Raw genomic sequence first — 20,313 nt, forward strand, 5'->3', positions numbered from 1 at the left:
GTGACGGTGTGTGAGACAGAAGGAAGGAAACTTCAATCACTTTGCTTCAGTAGTATTTATATGCTCTTAGCTGCATTCCTAACAATTCTTAAGAGAGAGATTTGGGGTCCTGAAGAGGGAGACAGTTCAATATTTTCCAGAATGATATCCATTTGAGTTGCCTTAAGTGAGCAAGAGTGGTTTTATAGAGCCAGTGTACACAGAGAGTTAGAATTTGCAGCAAAGGTGCTGCTAGGTACTGCAAAGGAAGAAGATCTGAATGGTCTGTGAATACATGTCCCATCAGTCCCCAGTTTCAAAGTGAAACGTGATGCAGAGAGTAATAATCCATTAAAAATGTGGGGTTTATTTTGTGAAGTCAGACAATAAAAGAGCCCATGCTACAAAAACTCAGTGGTTTCTGTCACTTGTTGAGCATCTTGGCAAACATTGGGAGTACTTGAGCCTGAGTGAGACCTGTGCCCCACGGGAGCTGAAATGTCTTCTACAAGAGTTAATCCCATGCAGCCCCATTGTGCAGGATCACACAAGGTTACATTTCCCCCTGGGGCTTTTACAGACACACAGCACTGCCCAGTGTTCACATTGGATTTGTTTGGAGGATTTTTTTTTTTGACTCTGTGAGAGTACAAAAGTTATCTTCCAACCACAAACACAAAATCCTATAATTAAACCTTTGTTACCCACAGCAGAGGGCTCATCATGTATACAAAGCAAGAATTTTGGCAAGTTTATTGTGCTCCTTGAGACTAAGACAGAATTAATAGCATTGCAAAATTACAGCAAGCTGCTTGCTATGCTGCTGATGGATTTTTTCACTACCAACAAGATCTTATGTTCCTCTTCATCTTGAAAAAAAAATGCAACCATTTTTATTGTCAAAGGCAGCAGAGTACAAAACACCATATCAAAGTAAAGACTATATTTGAGGGGATATTTTTCCCTTAAAAAATTGCACTTCACTGTCCATTTAAAAACGTTTAGTTGATTTTTTTTTTTTTTTTACATACATTACTAAACATTGTAAGGAGGTAGCTGACTAGGGTAATCCAACTAGTATACTGCATAAATCATCAAATTTAGGGGGGGTGTGCTGAAAGATTATTTCATTTGCATTATCTGAGGTCCTTCACTGCTCCGAAGGCACCTTGGTCATTAAACAGGAAGCCAAAGATGTTTCATGCAGCACTTCTGGAAGAGGAAGCTTCTATTTATCAAGTCCATTTTGTTGTTGTTCTTTGACTGTAATTCCAATTCTGTTTTAGTTTATGTGCATGAGTCATGAACAAAAGGTGAATTTTTACATTTTATTTCCCTGTTAGATGTTATATTCCAACAATATATATTGCAGCTGCCTGAGCAAAATGGATCAGCCTGAGTTAGTCATATTGCCTCTCAGCTGGAAAAGTATAATGATGTCCTCAGGAAAGCTGATCAGATCTGAAAGGCTTTTCTGGTGGCATCGAGTGTGAAACATAACTCACTGTAGTACAGAGGAGAGAAATTTATTTTTATTTGCATCTTTCTATTTCCACAAATGAGCCATTTCACTGAAGAAAAATACGTGAGTTCTAAAACTATTTTCTGCCTACCTGCTGCAGGACACCTATAGCAAGTCCTGCTTGCATGACCCCTTGTCTTAGAAATCTGGAGACAGAACAACGGTGTGAGAAAATAAAACTTCCTCTGGCTGTCATATCAGAGGTTCAAGTAGCCAAGTGGCTTCTCTTGCACAAAGTCCAGGGCCATTGCAGGGGGGGGAATATGAAGAAGACCGCTGATTGCAAAGGCTCTTGCAGTTTTAATTGTTTTAAACAGGAAGGGAATTGTATGAAGACATAATGTACCTTTAACTACATTTCCTGAAAACCTTTTCATGGGGCAGCAATAATTAGAGGGTACAAATTTGATCTTTTTTTATATGTTATATTCCTTAATTAGAGAAAGTAGGGTTTTTTCCAAGATTGCTACCGAAGGTAATAGCGTATCTTAACATGACACTTTATGCTAATTATTTATTTCAGTAAGGGTGTTCTGAAAAGAGAGGGAGTTAAGATGGTTTTTATTGTATCTCAAAAACATCTATTTCTACTGTAGGTCCTAGAATATTAATACCAAAAAAAGAAAAAAAATACCGCTTGAGATTAAGGATTGTGCATGCTTGCTCATGGGGGAGAAGTGTGAAAGTCTTTTGAACAGCCAGCCTTTGGGCAATTGAGCCCAAGGTTGCACGTCCTATAATTAAGTTACCATTTTGGATGTGGGTCTGTTTGACAGAGAGCTGTCTTGTCATTTGTGATTTCAGCAGGTATCTCACCCTGCCTTTTGCCATCTGCAGGAAGGAGAAAACCCTGGGACAGCTGGCAGAGCCCTGTTTGGGTCGGGGCTACTGCCAGCTCTGTGTGGGGCTGCAGCAGGTCTGTGCACGGCCCCATTCAGGACGCCAGCAGCCAAGCTGGCTGATCCCAACAGCGATGCAGGCTCACTGGCTCTGTCCTAAGGCTCTGACAAACATAAAACTAGCTTTTCCTCCCCCTGCTTCTAACAATGAAAGACAACCTGAGTGAAAACTTCTAACAGCATCTTGGATATTCATGTGTTGAACTCTCCATTTCTTTATTTGTTACTAAATGCAGTTGTCATTACTGAGAGGGTTTTCCTTTCTGCCTCTGTAGAGAAGACAAGATTTCAAAATTGTGACACAGGTGCTAGAAAATCCTATGCCTCCTAAAGTCTCCCCACATTTTTCCAAAGAGAATGTAATGTGATAATAAAAACAAAACCACTGTTATAAACATAAATAAACCTAGGCATTGCAGTGCATGCAATCAAAAGATTGCACCCATGCATACAAAAGATGAAATGCTTGTCTCAGCAGTGGGGCATCGCAGGGTTTGTCCTTTGCTACTGTAACATATACGGTGGTCTTAAAATATGTTCAGAGTAGTTTCAGTCAATCAGCAGTAAATGATTTATCTTGTCAATCTTGTTAAACAAGTGAAGGTGAAGAGCCTGGGAGACTTCATGAGTGGGAGTCACAGACTGGTGGGGGAGACTCAGGCCAGTGAGCACGAGGCTGTTCTATAAACGTAGTCAAGTACACACATGCTATCTGTATGTTACTGGCTTTTAGTGAGAGGAATTAGGATTATGTGAAGGATGATATGTGAAGCTGGCACTGTGATGAAATTCACAGTTTCCCGCAGCATTTCAGTTTGAACTTTAGCTGCAGGATTTTCAGTTCTTAATTTTCAATTAAATTCATATTGACCATTGTTACTAATACCATCCTCCTGACTGGGCATGAGGTTTCACAGGAAGGAAAGCCAGTTGCAACCAGATGAATCCAGGTAGAAAAGCAACTGTAGATGTCTTGATGAGATTCCAACTGCAGTTCTGTTTCCTTACTGCTCGCCTGTTTGAAACCACTGTGCAACCAAGGTTGCTCACAGAAAGAACTGAGGAATTTTTTTAATGGTCACACATAAGTGTGCATATTGTGTCCCCCGAAATGCAACCTAAACCCCAAAACAGCCTTATTCTCTCCTGTTTGCCTTCCAAATTTCTCCCAAATGGAGTCACTGGCTTAGCTAGGCACACCTGCAGCTCAAGCCACACATCTTAATGGAGTACTCACTAGCAGCTATTCAGGAATACCTCCACAGGCCTAATAGCTTTGGTAGAAAGCATGTCATGTGATTCCAGTGAAACACATCAAGAGAATCAGGATGCAAGTGCACAGCTCATAACTGTAAACAGAGACAACCATAACAAATAGAATTTTCCAGCAACAACAGAAATTCGGCAAAGTTTAGCAAAGATCCTGTTTAAATACAAACATCATTAAAAGCAGAAAATGCAGGAAATACATAAGGCAAAAGTTTTATTTTCCGAAGTGTAAGTATGTCCTTAGCATAATTTAAGTAATCCATTGCCATTGCAATTCTGATTGCTACAAAATTGAAGGTAAACTTTTTGACTGCACCTATTGCACACTTTCTCCTCAGCAGTACAATAAAACCCTTCCATATCAAGAGACTCTTCACTGTGATTAGCTGGTCTGCACGAGTTCAGTTAAGCAGTTGACTTAATTATAAAAGATGCTACTTGTTTGCATCATTCTATTTTATAATCTGTGGCATATCACTCCAAGCTTGAGACTTCTTTTTGGCCAGCTCCATCCACGATGGCTGATCTGGAGCAGCACTACTGGCTTTCTTCAAGTGGCTTATTTCCTCCTTATCCACAAGTGCGGGTGATGGAGCTGCTGTGAATAAAGCACATGGACATTTTACACTTACCTGCTGTGCAGCGAAACACCCCCTTCTGTTAAATACTTCCCATGCCTTGCCCTGTGGTTGAAAATTTCATATGCAAGCTTCTTGTGCAATAAGTTATTGAGGAAACGACCATTCTGTGCTCTAAATAATACAGTGTTTTTCTCGTCACTAATATCTTTTGATCCCTAAATTTACCAAAACTCAACATGATGACCTGGATTCCTTGCTGTGCCCTGCGTTAACACCCAGGCCAAAGAACAGTCTTTTCATTAGCTAAAGTATTCACTTGTGGATTCCTCCTTTACTCAACCCCCAACTCACAGGAATTTTATTACTACAAAACTTCTGCCCTTCTTTCAAATTTTAATTTACCAAAGAGATTTACAGGAAAATCATTGTGGGAGGATTGACGGTCAGAGAGTTTGTGATCACACCATTCCTCAGCTTGCTGAGGAAGCCACATTTAAATTGAATGCTATTGTAAATATTTTTGTTTACATTTTACACTGGGATAATGCCTTTGGGCCTCTGTCCTGTGAAAGGGGCTGGAGTCCTTGATTCACATTTCTTTCAACACAAGTTTTTGGCTACCCCTTTTAACTCTTTTATTTGTAATCAAACTAGTCAAAAGAATATAAATAAATAAAACATCAAATAAAATAATAAATAAAACACCAAATAAAACCCCAGACATGAGTGCTGAGAAAACTTTGCCCTGGTTGATGTGGGGTTGAGGAAGAGATTAGGATCTAGCTCCTACTCCTTTTGCAGCACACTCGTGCAGGATTTCTTCTGGCAAGGTTGTGAGATAACAGCCTACATTTTAAGCATTTTGTTTCTTACCAGGGACATAATGTGACAATGAATTGGTTCTCAGCAGGGACTTCGCTTCAGACTTTGTGTCTTTCTTCTGCTCTTCAGAAGTAGTTTTAGGTGCCAAGTGTGAAGGTTTGCTCCATTGTTGCTTCACTGGCCCCTAGGCACAGAGAGGGATACAATCCAAGTAATTCAGGGAGAATGAGTTGAGTTTGGAAGAACATGAGCTAAGTAGTGGATGGGGAGCCTGCCACAGTTCAGCAAACATTGGTCCCAGTACTCTCCCTGGAGCTGATACTTGTTCAGAAGGTTACAGTGTCTTCATGTAACATCCATGATACTCAATTTTACACATTAAAACTATCCCTCCATATCTCTTATTTATAATGCTACGTGCAGATAATTATAGTCTTCACTGCAAAATGTATTCCAAGTCCTTTGCACATCTCTACAAACATACACAGGATTTGGAAACAGCCTTATTCTCTCATGCTTTCCTTCCATCTCCCAAATTTTGTGGGCTAGGGCACTGTATTTTTGGACAGTTGATGGTAAATGGATTTTTCATAAAAGAAGAAGTCAAACACATCCTCCAACAGATTTTCTTGCCAGTATCAAAAACTACCCTGAAGTGATAGTGCCTGATGGCATGTGGGAGAAAGAGAAAGTGGGAGTAATACAGTGGCACCAAGCCTCACATGCTGCAGTCAAAAGCATCTTGGCATGCTTCTCTGCTAGCTGCTAAAGGGAAATAAAATGCATGGCATGAATTTCAGGGATCATTGCCAGCTAAAATCTGGAGTTTCCTGTTCTGACATCGAAACTGTATTTTGGGATCGTGTTGGGCATTACTGCAGTTCGGAAGTTTGCCTAGACATCTTATTAGGTATTATTTCTTGTTAATCTAACCACTGCTAATTTTCATCATCTAGACATCATCTCTTATTCCAGGATATAATACACTTGTCTGGGGTTCTGGCAGTACCACCTGAGCCGAGAAAGTAGGTCATTTGCACTGGGAATGCATACTGGTATAGGACACACATGCTCCTGCATCAGAGGGGGTCTTTATTTGTGCAGGAAGCAAAACAGGAAGGTCAGTGCTCTGGTTTCATGCCAAGCACTTCTGCTGGCACAGCTGTGTCTTCTGGGAAGATCATTTGCTGCAGGTATCACCCTGTTTTGCATGGGATCTCTGAAGAGGCAGTGTCAGCCCAAATTCCATGGCACCACATGGGCTTCTGAATTACCCATATACAGGGAACCAGAATTTATATATTGGCAAGCTCTGCAAGTGCAAAAGTTATTTTTATCCTATTTCACTTCTCAGGGCTCTAAAAATTGTTACCTAGGAGCTTCTGGGACCAAGCTGTTCATTCAGTGTTAAATCAGTCAGGAGGTGTAAGAGGTTCAATGAAAGGCTGTGCTTAGAAGGATAGTTAGAGAGAACATATTTCCTCTGCATTGAGGAGGATCAAAGACTACACTTTAGCACTTCATTTTGGATATTTTAGCATGCAATACACATGTCAGATCTGGTAGGTACGCCAAGAAATTTTACACTTCACATAGTTCCAGGATTTCTTGGAGACACAAAATTACATCTCTGAGCAATCAGAGAACTTTGAATCTGTAACACATTTATGAGAGCAGCGTCTTTGTTAGTTACACTTATACTCATTAAGAATCTGTAATCATTATGGCACGACTGGTAACATAGCAGTAGATCCAAAGAATACTACCGGAGGTGATACAAAAACATCACCAATTTGTACTGCAAGTACCTCTGGTTTTTCCTTTCCTTTATTCTGTTTCTCTGTATTTGACTTATCTGGAGCCACAAGCTTTTCTCTGTCGACTTCCTTCTCCTGATGCATGCCCCTCTGCTTCTGCCTTGCAATGGAAATCCAAGCTGGCTCTGTAGGAGTGTCAGGATCTCTTCCAAAGTCTCCGGCAGCCACAGGGGAAAGCACGTTTTTTTCTGTTGACATATTATTTATGTACATGGTTATAGGAAAAAGAGTTGCAATCAGCTTCAGCTCATATTTCTCAATATACTGATTGGTCCCAGGATATGAAACCAGCCTGGATAAATAGAAATTCTGTTTAGTTCGGTCTCCAGAGAGCAATTTTCCCATGCTCACAGGTTTAAGTTATCATTCAACTGGTGAGAAACACTTTGCACCTTTGTTCAGTGTGATTTGCAGTGTCGCTGCCCTCATGTGAGGGAGATGCAGAAACATGAATCAAACTTCACTCATCTACCCATTTCCCAAGCTCTGCCCCTTCTGCTCCCTCTTCCAGGGTATCTTAGAGACGAGAAGCAGACAATTCAAAGGTGGACACAGAGGGGCTGCGGTGTTCCAAAGGCAACCTTTTCCCACTGTGCCTGCCCTTGGCTCCCCCTCTCCTGACATCCATATGGCAGCAGCCCATGCCTTGGGCGGGTTCCTGCCTTCCTTCCACCCCTTTAGGAGCAGCTTCCCCCCATGCAGCACAGCCCATGCCTTAGTTGTTTCCTGCTTTTCTTCCACCCCTTGAGGAGCAGCCCTGCCCACCAGCTCCATGGAGTCTGCAGGTGCCGTGGGTGGCTGTGCACAGCAGTCTGTGGTGTCTGAGCACACAGAAGTACTGCTAAAACCGCAGAGTGACTTCCTGGCCTTTTGATGTGAGGTTTACGTTGGCTTATCCCTGCTGATGCTGACCATGGTCTTCACTGGGGCCAGTAACTTCCATAGTGCCCTACCAAAAATGAGACTTGAGCGACACAAAAAGAAAAGGACAATTTCTGGAGAAGAAAGTCAAAACTATTACCCTGCCGACCACACAACTGCTACCCAAGGACGTGCAGAATCAAGGGTTATGGGAAAAGGGAGATACCCTGTATTCAAATATTCTGAGAAGGGAATTCCTGTCTATTCACTAAACAGAACTCAGTCAAGAAAGATCCTCAGCAGCTCCATTGGCTCCATCCCACTGGTTCTCCATGTTTTTACTCATAATGAACATAAAATTGAGTTTCCCAATGAATGATAGAGCTTCTATGTAGTTTAATGAGGAACAAGAACAGGACTAATGACCTTAGACACAAGAAGGTTGATTTCAACTTTCCCAGCCAGTTCTGGCCTCTGATGTATCAAAATTTACAGTTGGCTGTTTCAGAGCAGAAGTTAAGCTTCTTGTCCCGAAATCATGTGTGGTCCCGCTCTTTGGAAAAGTTTGTTACTTAGTCAGCATGATGTTTAGGGACCTGGGCAGAGGCAGACCCAGCCAGAAAGGGTAACTGCCCTAAGGCCCACGGGGGCTCAGCTGCTCTGCTGTTGTAGAGCCAGCCATGGGACCCTGTGGAGCTCAGACACATTTCTGGAGTGCTATGGTCTAGTTTGGCAGAATGTGGCCCTGATCAGGAAAGCAGGCAAATGTCTCTGAAGGCACATTTGAGATGCCTCGTGAAGGCATGGAAGATAAAAGGCATGATGCACTCCCAAGAGCTGGAGTCTGCCAACACAGGCATATTATGAAAGCCCACAAACTTGCTTTGCTCAGGGATTTTCTCAAGTCATTTTTATACCTCACCAGAGAGAGAGTAGTTATTTGAACAAGAAAACATTGTAAAGCCTATGTCAGCTAAAAAATGAAAAAGGAAAAAACCCCCATGCTTTAATGCCAAAGCAAGGTATTTTGCCAGGTGATGCCTGCATTCCCTTCACATTCACCTTGTGCAATCTTGCAGGAAAACCTCTGGTAGAAACAACTCAGAAGTCCAGCTGTGCAAAGGCAGCACAGATAAAACAAGGCCCTTGAACACTGAAGGAGCTTCCTCCCTCTCGCACAGCATTTTACTCTGATTCTCTGCATCCCACCTAACCCCCATCTTTGCATGACAATGGCTGTTTCTCCCATAATCTTTTTACAATCACTGGCTTTTTTTTTTTTTTTTTTTTTTTTTTTTTTTTTTTTTTTCCTTTCCACTGGCTCTTCTTGCTTCATTTCTATCTCATTTTACAGGACGATAAAGAATAAGGCTGGGAAAGATCTCAATATGTCATGTAGTCTATCCTTCAACTGCAAGGCAAGATCAGCTGAAAGATCAGTTTCATAGAAACTGTTTCCTCACAAATATGTATCTAACTCTCCAAAAACAGGACAGATCTCAGAGTCTCCCTAGGCAACCTATCCTATGGCACAGGTCTTTTTTTTTTTTTTTTTTCCCCCCCTATTGCGTAAGTTAAATCTTCCTTGCTCTTATTTAAACCCTTAACTACTTCTCCCACACACTATGGACATGAGCAGATTACTCATAGGTCTCTTTGCAGCAGCCTGTTATGGATATGAAAACTTAGACCATGTTTGCCCTATTTTTTTTTAACTTTTCTGGTTAATCATATTCTCTAGATCACCCTTTCTTTTGTAAGAATTGTCCTAGTTTGGTCAAATCTCCTTCAAATATGATGGTCAGAACTGGCACTTGGGGTGAAACAGTGTTAGCATCAGCTGACATGGAAAGACTACACCACTTCAGCTGGAATGGTTTTCTGTACACATCAGTCAGTGCCCCTTAACTTCCACAGCTCCCCAAGATAACAACTAGCAAGTCAAAGTCTGCTAGCCCATCTTCTCTCACTATTTAGGACAAACCTCATCAGGATCTTCAGAAGTAAAACCACACGGTTGAAATGATGTGATGTCTGCTAATGCATCTTCCATCACATTCCCTCCTTTGCTTGCAGCCATGCCCTTAAAACCACCTGCAGCCACCTGCACCTTTTCAGGTGGTGGGCAATTTGGGCAGGACTTCTTAGTGCATTGCCCAGTAAAACCAGGTGCTACACTTCATCAGCTCCCAAAGCGTTCCTGTGGCACGCGGATGAGCTGCCATGACTGAAGGTGATGTCCCGTGTTCCTCAGAGCTGAGGAGCAGCTCTCTGGCTGTACAGATGCAGACACACTGCCACATGCATCCTCCTCCAGCACCTCTTTACCTTCCTTCACCGTCTGTAATGTCTTGGTGCTTAAAAACTCCAATGTCTTTATCCTGAAGGTCCTTTTCAATCCACACACACTTTTTGAAGATGCTGGGAACCTGGCTTCTGCCTTGATGCTGCTAGTGATGTACATCTTAGTTGCTGTGACTCCAAATCCCCCTTTGTGTTTTGTCCCATTTTCCCTGTCACACCACAGGAGCTTCATGTAAACATCAAGGTTTTTCCTCCTCTGCTTCCTTCACACAATCCACACTGACAGAATGAATGCTATGCCCAGGCTCTATTTACTGCATCTATCGCACGTAATGGTCTTATTGCTACCTGTGCTTCCATTTCTCTGGATTCATGCTGCTGTTATTTCACCATGCATTGCCTGGCACAACAGGGTTCCCAGTCCTGCAGTGATATGTCTGGAGGCTGGTATTATAACAATGTTTTTCATAAGGCAGACGCCCTAACGAAGGCATCAAGCACCCTTACTCTTCAGGCAGTTCTCCCTGATGAGATGCCAGACATCCTAGTCATGTCAATTAGTAGGCAGCCAAATTAGAGCCAGGTATCATTCCATAAATGATGGTATCCAAATGTCCCTTTGACAGTAGGGAACAAAAGCTCTTTATGACAATCCTGAAGATTTTATATGCATCTGTACAGGCCAACTTAGGACAGCAGAGCAGTATCACCTACAAAGGATCAAGAACTGATCAGCTGCTGGGAGAGGCTTTCTTGTATCTTTGAACAACTACATTCTGCCCTTGCTCCTTTGAGTCTTTGCTGCAGAAAGCCAGACAGTCAGACAAGGAGGGGAAGTGCCTTATCTTCAGAAAAAAACCCCATCAGATGCAACTCACACAGGATTTGCTACCTCATCCATCAGCCAGAATTACTGCAAGGGGTAGAAGAGGCATATTCACTATTTATTATCTTTCCCATTGCCCAGAGGTCTTTGACATCCTCCCACCTGCAATTAGATAAGGTTTCTTGGCAGCATGCATGCACCATTGTTCCAGCAAGAAGGTTGAAAGGTGGTGAAGTAATCCAGAAGATAGTATGGTGAAGAGAGCTGGCAGTTTAAGGTGACCTGAGACTGTCCTAAGAAGCTGCTGGTACCCTAAGGGACACAAAGAAGCAAAAAGCTCTCACAGGAAGTGACTGTTTTCAAGGGGAGCAGTGCTCATACATCTTTCTGGGTTCATGACTGTCTGATCACCTTGAACAAGCTCTGTCTTATCTACCCATGGGGTAGTCCATGTGCTTTTATGGTTCACCATGTGGTAAAGCACAGCATTTAAGGAACTGAGTAGCCAGAGTGGAACCAAAAGTACTCAAAAGGACGATTTTAATTCCTGCTTCTGTTGCATGTCACATGCACAGCAACTGGAACAGAAACTCCCAGCTGGTAAATGCATCTCTTAAGGAGATAACAAAGACGTACAAAATGCAAGCAGTGGCATCCTCCAGCTGAAGCTGAGTCAGTTTTGACAGACCACAACCACCACAAATGCTCTGTGTTTCATTTCTCCTTTGCTGAAGCAGGGCTGAGCCTCTTCTTTCCGTGTTACACTTGAGAGACTTTCAGAATAAAACTAAAATCTGAACAATATTCTTCATTTCATATTATAACATGTTATTTTAAACAATGTGCTATTCAACTCATTCCTTAGTAACTTCATAATCTAATAAAGGATATTGCTGGCAGCAATTTGTCTCTCATTCATTCACAGCTTTAACCTCATGATTGCATCTTTCCCTGGTTTCCTTGGCTTGGCCTCAGGCTTTTTTGAAAGAGAGGAGCCCCTTCTTCCCCTTGGGATAAGCCACCAACAATGGAAAGATACCAGGTCAGAACTTGTCAAGCCAGTCTGTACATAATGTCACCATGTATTAAAGCCAGCAATTAATGTAGGCTCCTGGGATCTTCTGCTGGCACTTGAAACCACACCCAGAGGCTGCTGAAGCCTTCCCTTCATGTCTTCCCCACAGCCAGCAAAAACACACGAGACAGTCACAAGGTCAGCTGCTCTCTCTGCGTTCTTCACCACTTCCTCAGCTTCCAGACCAACCACTGAGGAGAGCTCTGAAGCTAAGTGAACCATAGCCACCTTCTCAATTCCCTCCTGCAGATCAGAATCCCCCAAGCTCTCCTCCACTGAGTCTGAAAGCATCAGGGCTGGCTGCCTCAGTGGTCCTCTAGAGGAGGAAATTCCCCTCTTGCAATCCCATTTAATGCAGGTGTCTGTTTCCCTTAGTATCTTACTAAAACAACTTTCTTCTTTTTTTCCTCAGACTAAAACTCTGATCTTATAGATGAAATTTTTTCTCCCTAAATATTGTGGAAATGAATGTGTACACTTCTCCCTGATATTTGGATATTATCCTGTAATGTGGGTCAGACTGGTTGTATGAACAATAAGATGAAGACAATACATTAATCTTAATGTACAAAAGGAACTATGATTGACTTGTTATTGTGCATGGGCTTATACACACACACAGAAAGTGAAAGAAGAATACATACCTATTTCTGTCTATTGACAGACAGATCTACTTCATGTATTCAAATGTACCTCTCTGTGTGCTGCTTATATGGACAAACACAGCAACAGCATGTTTAACCACTGCCCTGAGATTTAGGGATTAACTTTGTCTTTTTTAGAGATGGCCTCAGATTTCTTTAAATCTGAGACCTGCTTTCCTTGTATCTAAAAGCCTCTGTGCACACAAATTGTAGCACAGGTTCTTTATGACATATAAGTCTCATGCTTGGAAAAGAACATCTGACGCCTTCAAGGACTGCAAAAAGTGGTTATCCTTGCCATACATGTGTGCAGGCAAAAGGTCAGAGCCAGAATTTAGAGTCTTTTGAAAGTCAAACCACTAACAGCAAGCAAAGCTAGCTTGTGGATTCCCCGAGTGTTTTAAAAGCAAACAAACTCAAAACTAATCCAAACAACTTTACGCAGGGAGATAACACCCTCTGTATGTAAGTGTCATTGTTTTATAACACTGCTTTTGCATGCATATTTAATTCCACACTGTTGTATCTTTGCTCATTTATAAAACTCCCGTTATTTTAAGGAAGGCTTTACAAGTTCATATAGCATTTAGAATATCCTGGCCTACATATTTCCCTTCGTTTATTAAAGCACTACATGCGTTCATGTCAATATACACACCCAATTCCTTAATTTCAGACAAAGCTATTCTAAAGATTTGGTTAATTATTTCTGACATTTCTTTCTTCCCTAAGCTGCTCTGAGACGTATTTGACTTTTGATTGGATCTATACCACCAGTGCCAGAAGAGTCTTTTTTTTACACAAGAAACTGCTGTTTGCATCAAAGTCTTATTTCTCTGCTGGAAAACAGCCATGTTGCAAAACAGCCTGACACGAACGGAGGAAGCAACTTCTTTTGGGGGAGAAAAATAATAATAATAAAAGACAGCTTGTTTTTCAGCTGTAGCCAGGACAGCATTAAAGCAATGTCTTTTTGATGTAGAGAAAAACACTTCTCTTGTCATTCCAGAGCCTGTATTTGCCAGACAATACACACCAATTTCATTCACCATAACATCCAACATTCTTCCCTGAGCTCTTTTTCTTTTTTCAAAGGACGTTTCCCCACTGCAGCTCCTCGGTCACTGATTTTTGTTTATCCTAATATGCAGATTCAGATAAGTACTGCTTATGGTTTCACTGTTGTAATAACCTGTTAACATATGGTAATTGTTTCTGCCCTTTACAGGATTTATAGCAAAGTGTATCAACTCCAAACAGCACAGCTTAACCTTTTAAATCTTGCAAGGACTTGTGCCTTTAGCTCCAGAAACTTAAAAATGACTCCTCCTAGGGTGACTAATTTCACACAGATATTAAAAAGCTTCCTTGCAGCCTGAGAGAGGTAAAGCAATCCCTCACTAGCTCCTCAGAAAGCTCTGGGGAGCAGGAGTGCTGCTTTTACCTGGCATGGTAAGCCAGCATCCCATCAGCTCTCCTGTTCCTTTTTACCAAGCGTGATGAAAAGCTAAAATGTGAACTGAATGAACCATATTGCTCCTGCTGACCTCAATGACACAGCAAACTGACTTTTTTTAAATGAGTGTACGTGAGAAGGGATCTGCATCCCCTTGTATCACCACTTCACAGCTTGTCTTCTTCAGCACGCGGATTTCCTAACATACAGTGGGAAGAAACTCCCTGACAGTATAAATTGTCTCCTGATAGTGACCACAGCTCTTTGAAAAGTTTGATAAACTCAAGGGCTAGGAGAGGGCTGGGTGGGTGTAAGGCAAAAAAAAGAAGTGTGTCCAGGCAGATCTGGAGGCCAGAGATGCCTGATAGGACATGTAAGATCCATGAGGGGCTGTGTTGATTGTGTTTGTCAGATTTCTCTTGTTTGCAGTTGCAATGACACAGTCCTGACTCACTGACCTGAGGAAACCTTTTCAAAGAGCTTAAAATGATGTCTGGCAGGACCATTGCCCTGCAAAGTCCTCATTGCATCCCATGACTCTCCCGTGCCTCACAGAGGGCCATAATTTTTGGGGTCACTGTGTAATTTTTCCCAATGAAGCTGGTGTGGTTCCAGGGCACTCAGAAGAGGTGGGCACACCTCATTCACCCATGACTTCAGGTGGCCAGGTCAGGCTGATGTGGCAACTTAGCACAAGAAGGTGCTTGGTCAGGTGTCTAAAGGAGGCAGTAGATAAGGAAGAAGACTAATTGCCATCACTGACCAATCTGAATCATCATTTTCAACAACCTCAGGCCATACAGATTTGGTGTAGTACTCTCAGGGGGAGGGGAACAGAGCGGGAATTCTTAACCCTGTTACAGATTCCAGGTGCATGTATCTCTGTCAGGGAGACCAAGGCACAGCTCTCACCCACAGATCCTATTTTGCAGAGAGCAGTTTTGCATCTCAGGGCAGTCTCCTTTACCCTAGGGCTGAGGAACCACAGGATAAGCCTGGAGGAGAAATGTGTTCCCTGGCTTCATTTCTTCCCCTTCTTCCTTCTCTAGCACTCATTGTCTTTCACTGCAGGAAGACATTCCAGTCCATCTGCAGGCACTCTGGGACTCAGCAAGAGGGATGTGATAAAGGACTGTGTGAGGGAGCACTGGTACTCCCACTGCTCTCCTGTACACCCTGCCAGAACAACCCTGCTACGCTAGGTCTTCTCCTCTCTTGTCCCAGTATGACGCCCTCCAAAGTCTCAGTCCATCAGAGATGTGGGCATCACTACAAATAATTGACTACTCAGGGTAGCACAGAGGGGAAAAATGCCTTTAAAGGGAGTATTAGGATTATATATATATATATATATATATATATATATATATACACACACACACACACACACACACACACACATATATGGATAGATATCTCCTGCCTTGCCAGCAGGGTGTGGGGAGGCTCTGGCTGGATGGCTGTGGAGACCTCATCCAGCCATGGATCTTAATGAATCCCCTCCTTTATGATGACAGGGAGAGCAGGAAACTGTGAACGTGGCCAAAGTCCTGCAAAGACGTCTGTGATGCTGCAGCAGAGGACAACTGGAATCAGATGTCACTCAGGGCATCAGCAAGTTGCCTCTGGGGCCAGGAAGAGACTTTTGTCACCCTAGAAAACAAGTGGCCTCCTATGTCCTGAGATCTTCTTCTCTCTTGGTGTTTCCCAACTCCAAAGCCCAGAGACTGACCCCAGTCAGAGAAAAGCAACCAGATGGGGGTTGCAATGCAGTGGCACAGAGACAGCCATGCTTGGCCAGCATCTTCTCACATTCTTAACCCATCCCAAGACAGGTCCAGGACAGGGAAGACTTTTCTTCCACATACCAGAAAACCTAAATATTTATTTTTCTGCCTCTTGGCTGTTCTCTGAAGTAAAGAGCAGAGGTCTCCTGCTAGAACTGCTTGAATGTGTTTTACCTAACTTGTTTACTGTCATTGCAAAGACCCCAGACAGCAGCGCCACTTCCAGTCTTTTCTGTTCTCTGCCTGTAGTCCAGTGCATTAGTCTCCAGAGGTCTGATTTTTTTTTTTTTAATCTCTAACCCAATTATATAATACAGACAACAAAATGAAATATAACAATCTGCAGTATACTCAGTCTTGTGGTGTCTCCTAGCTTTGAACTCCAGGAAGCTGCAGGGTTGTTAATTTTTGTTTTAAACAAGGAATGAGTAATGATAAAGATAGATAAATGAATAAGCAAATCTCACAAGAGGCAATAAATAAATGGTATGTTTTACCTGAGGCAAGGACCTCACTGCATTTCTGCCTCAATGCTATGGTGAAAAAGAAGGTCTAGAGGTCTGAGTCACTCGTCCCACACAGGGCACTACGCTTTATATGTGCTCTTGGATTTTGAATTGCCCTGCAGCAGCTCTAAATGGGAACACTTAGTGGCTTGCTAATTTCTGTTTTCCAATACATGCTAGTGTATTTTATTTTTTGGGTGTCACTTTGAACATCTTTTAAACAATATCGAAATTGAAAAATCAGAGGTAAAAATATCTTACTCTGCTGTTTCTTCCCTGCTGTCTTTTTTATAATCTTTTCAGCAAGGGAAGGTAAGGGAGCAACATCACTGAAGGCAGAGCCATCAGCTCCTGCTCACCAGGCAGACACAACAGTGCTGCCTCATGCTCTCTCACAGGTAAGGTCACTCTTTGCAAGTGAAAGTAACTTTAAAGTTTTGGGAGTCTTACCAGGCACTTTGCAAGCAGTTGACTGTTTCTCCAAGTCTCTGTCTTCATTTCTGGATTCAGGAGAGTGGATAGCTTTGTCCTGCTTCTCCTTGCTTGCTGTAGTGTTTGGAATGGTTATGCTTTGCAGCACTGGCTTTTTAGGCAATGGAGGTTTGCTACTAAGCTGTTCAGAGGACTTGGACTTGGGCTTGATCTTTTCATTTAAAGAATCACCAGTATTTGTATTGGCTGTTTTTCTGATCTCTGCCTTATCACCCCTTAGAAAGGAAGTCAATCCCTCATTTTCTAAATCAAATTCTGCGCTGTATCTTTTAATCCCTTTTGATTCTGATGGTGAGTTGTCCTCATATTTCAAGGACAGTGAGATGGATCTAAGTTTCACTTGAAAAGGACCTTTGTCTTTACAACTTGGCTGATTCTGGGATGCCACTGAAGAATTGCTTGGCATTGGTGCTGCATCACCATCTGGGGAAACATAACCGGCCAAAATTTCTGTAGGATGGCCTGTGTTCTCAGAGTAGGACTCTGGCAGTAGAGTCTCCTTCTCGTTGCTACTTTTTTGCATGTCCAGATCTGATCCCTTCTGGAAGTCGTCTTGCCACTTCTCATTTCTTGAGGAGACCTTTGCTTTGGACAGGAAGAATCCAGTATTTAATGGGCTTTCCAAGTCTGATCTTTCTGGGAAATGCAGACTTCTGGTTCTTGGTCTCTCCCGTGCAGAGGAAACAGAAAACTTTTTGAAGGCATTGAGTTCATTGACTGCTTTTTCAGCTTTCTTCCCCAGCTGTTCCTCCTTATGGACAGGTGGCTGGCTGTTCTTATCAGAAGCAGCTGCCTCCTGTGTAGTCTTTATTTTCTCTAGAGAGCTGAAAGTAGATGATCCCATCTGCACTGAAGAAGCAGGATGTGAAACATGGAATGAGTCTGTGGGCTGGGAAGAACCCATGAAAAACTCCTTGCTGGACTCTGACAATAGAGTAAACTCTTTGTTAGCCCCTTTATTACAGGGCATTTCCACGGGTACCTGATCATCCTTCTGTTTATTTTCTTCTGACCTTCCCAAGCAAACAATACTATTCTTACTAATTGAAATATTTTCTTCAGAAGGTAATTTATTTAATGGAAACACAGTAGGAAGCTCCTTATTTTCTTGATTTACAATATCGATTGACACATCCCCAGACAACAGAACCAGTGTTTCTGAGGAATCTTCTTGCTTTTGTGCTTGTCTGTTGGAACTGGAATAGGAAGAAGGTGCAGAGTCTTTGCCTTCTGACAGCAATGAGGACTCAGACTCCTCACATGTCATTTCCAGTGTTGGTTGGCAGTCCTTCTGCTTATTCTCTGGTAGCAGGTTTTCCTGTCCAACAGCAGACTCGGAAGCAGGCTGAGTCATCACTGGTCTCAAAGCAGGGGGGAGGTCCTCAGGCATCCTGGGCTTTGGCCAGGAAGCCACATTCTGCGTTGCAGCTGTGCTGCATGGCAGTTCTTGATTGCTGGGTTTGAATACAGCATCATCCTCTTCCTCTTCCTCTGGGGTACAGCTCAAATCTGTCAATGATTCAGACTGGATCCTCTGTAAAAAAGAAATTCAGAAAGCCCTGTCACCATTTACAACTTCACTTTTTTCTTGTTCGTCATTACATTCACAGCTGAGGTCTTAGAGAGAGAGGCAATACTTGCTTCCAGTGCTGAGTTTGCAGTTTTCTTAACCTACAGACTGGATGCTTTTTTAATTAAGCAGACACTGGAATAATGCATTTAACCAATATAAGAGCAATGTGTGACATTTCCTTCTGCACAACTAGTGCTTTCATGCCTTTGTAGATGGGAAGTCCATTGGAACAATGGCCACTGGACTGCCCTTGGCAATTGATTCTCCAGAGCATACTGCCTATGCTGTGCTGCTCTTAGGCAAAAAGCGACACTTGAAAGAGAAAAATATGTCTCTTTGTATTTTGCTACTCCATGCTAGCATTAAAATTAAACAACCCATTCTTCCTGAAGCATGACTCTGAAGAGGAAAGGCTACATAGAAGCAAGAGCAAAAAGCTAACAAATCCATCCAGTTATGACACTCCATTCCAGCTGAGAATCTGCCCCATATGCCAGTCTTGTGTCTAATCCCACTGTCATACAGCATTACAACCTTGCCTCTTTTGTGAAAAAGTCTTTTTCTTTCAAGAGTTAAACTATTTGATAAAAGTTTATAAATTCATAGATAGTTAAAGAGTTTAGAAATTTATATGTAGTTATCTGTGAGGTCTTGATGTGAGGACTGGCTAAATACACAGGATTATTTGAAAGCACAGCACTTAGCTGCTGAATATGCCTTTTCATATGGTGCCTGTATTAGCTCACTGTTTCACCATAGTTTGCTGGGTAAATATATACTTTGGATGTAGGCCCTAATTCTAAGGGCTGCACTTTAAAGATATTTTAGAGTGCTTACAACTTCTTGTTTTGCAAATGCAGTTGCAAAAAAACCCCATTTGCAATGCCACCTGCATTCCCAAGCCATATACACAAGAACATAAAAGTAGAAGATATCAACCAGAAGTAAGGTGTGCGGGCAGAATTGGGCAAGAAAATATTAAAAATTGTATTATCAAAACATGTGAACACTCTCCTTGGCAATCCAGAAGGGCTCAGTCAGCTGGCAGTTTATAAGCAGTCTGGACAAAGCAATTGCACTTTAGTAACAATGTTAGAATGGAAGAGAAGGATTGATCGGTGAATTATTGCCTGATGTGTTTCTAAATAACTGGCCTCATCATTGTGCTGCTCACAGCAGTGCTCTGCCGAGCTGAAAGGTCACTCACAGATTTGGAGAAATACAGAATATCAGCTAGTAATATTTTGAGACAGAGGGAATAATATTTCTGGTAATAAGCAAGCCAAATTATTGGTTTTATTGCATTTAAAACATTGGAAAAACCCACGAACAATAAAGTACAAATACTGTAGTAGAAGATGAAAACTTTAGTGCTAAAAGAAAGGAAGGAAATAAAGAAAGAAAAAAGAAGAACTAAGCTATGCTCTTCACAAAATATGACAAAGGATCAGATAAATGGTGTTTGAAGGATGGTTTAGGAAAAAAAAAATTTTAATGCTATACACTTTTTAATAGCCCTTTTTAAATAGTATTCACTTCCATTTTTATTGTGTGCTTGTTTGGAGCTTTTTTCTGTTAAGATTTACTTTAAATCTCTGTAGGGCATGTAAAAGATTTACGGGTTTTGGGCCAGGAAGAAGTCTGAATTTAGAACAGTACAAATGTACAGAATTTGGCTCCAAAACTTACTCTTCCTGTACTTTTTGAAAATATAAGACCAATTATATTTTGGAAGTTAAAACAGCTCCTCCATGAGTAGTCTCCCAAAGACTTGAGATTTTAAAGGATATTCCAGATCAGGAAAAGTACACAAGTTCATCATAACATTAAAAAGTGTTTTAGGTGAGAAATGCAGCAGTCAGTCCAACTTCTGCATCACAAACAGGATACTAAATTGTAT

The 20,313-nt window shown here is 42.0% G+C and overlaps 1 protein-coding gene across 5 annotated transcripts in view; it reads right to left on the reverse strand.

Moving 5' to 3' along the window:
* Nucleotides 1-350: 350 nt before the first annotated feature.
* The window catches only part of CRACDL (CRACD like), a 73,365-nt gene continuing 53,402 nt past the window's right edge, over nt 351-20,313 (reverse strand). For 4 of the 5 annotated variants that reach the window (XM_040057107.2, XM_040057106.2, XM_040057104.2 and 1 more), the window contains 4 exons: nt 16,799-18,374; nt 6,881-7,077; nt 5,124-5,256; nt 351-4,267 (listed from right to left, as the gene is read on the reverse strand). In XM_040057107.2, the coding sequence (XP_039913041.1) occupies nt 4,122-4,267; nt 5,124-5,256; nt 6,881-7,077; nt 16,799-18,374 (2,052 nt within the window). In that variant the 3' untranslated portion in view covers nt 351-4,121. The remainder of the gene's footprint in view (nt 4,268-5,123; nt 5,257-6,880; nt 7,078-16,798; nt 18,375-20,313) is intronic. The other variant, XM_040057109.2, reaches the window with a different exon arrangement.

This window comes from Hirundo rustica, chromosome 2, assembly GCF_015227805.2.
Source record: "Hirundo rustica isolate bHirRus1 chromosome 2, bHirRus1.pri.v3, whole genome shotgun sequence".
In the NCBI taxonomy this organism is placed as follows: domain Eukaryota; kingdom Metazoa; phylum Chordata; class Aves; order Passeriformes; family Hirundinidae; genus Hirundo; species Hirundo rustica.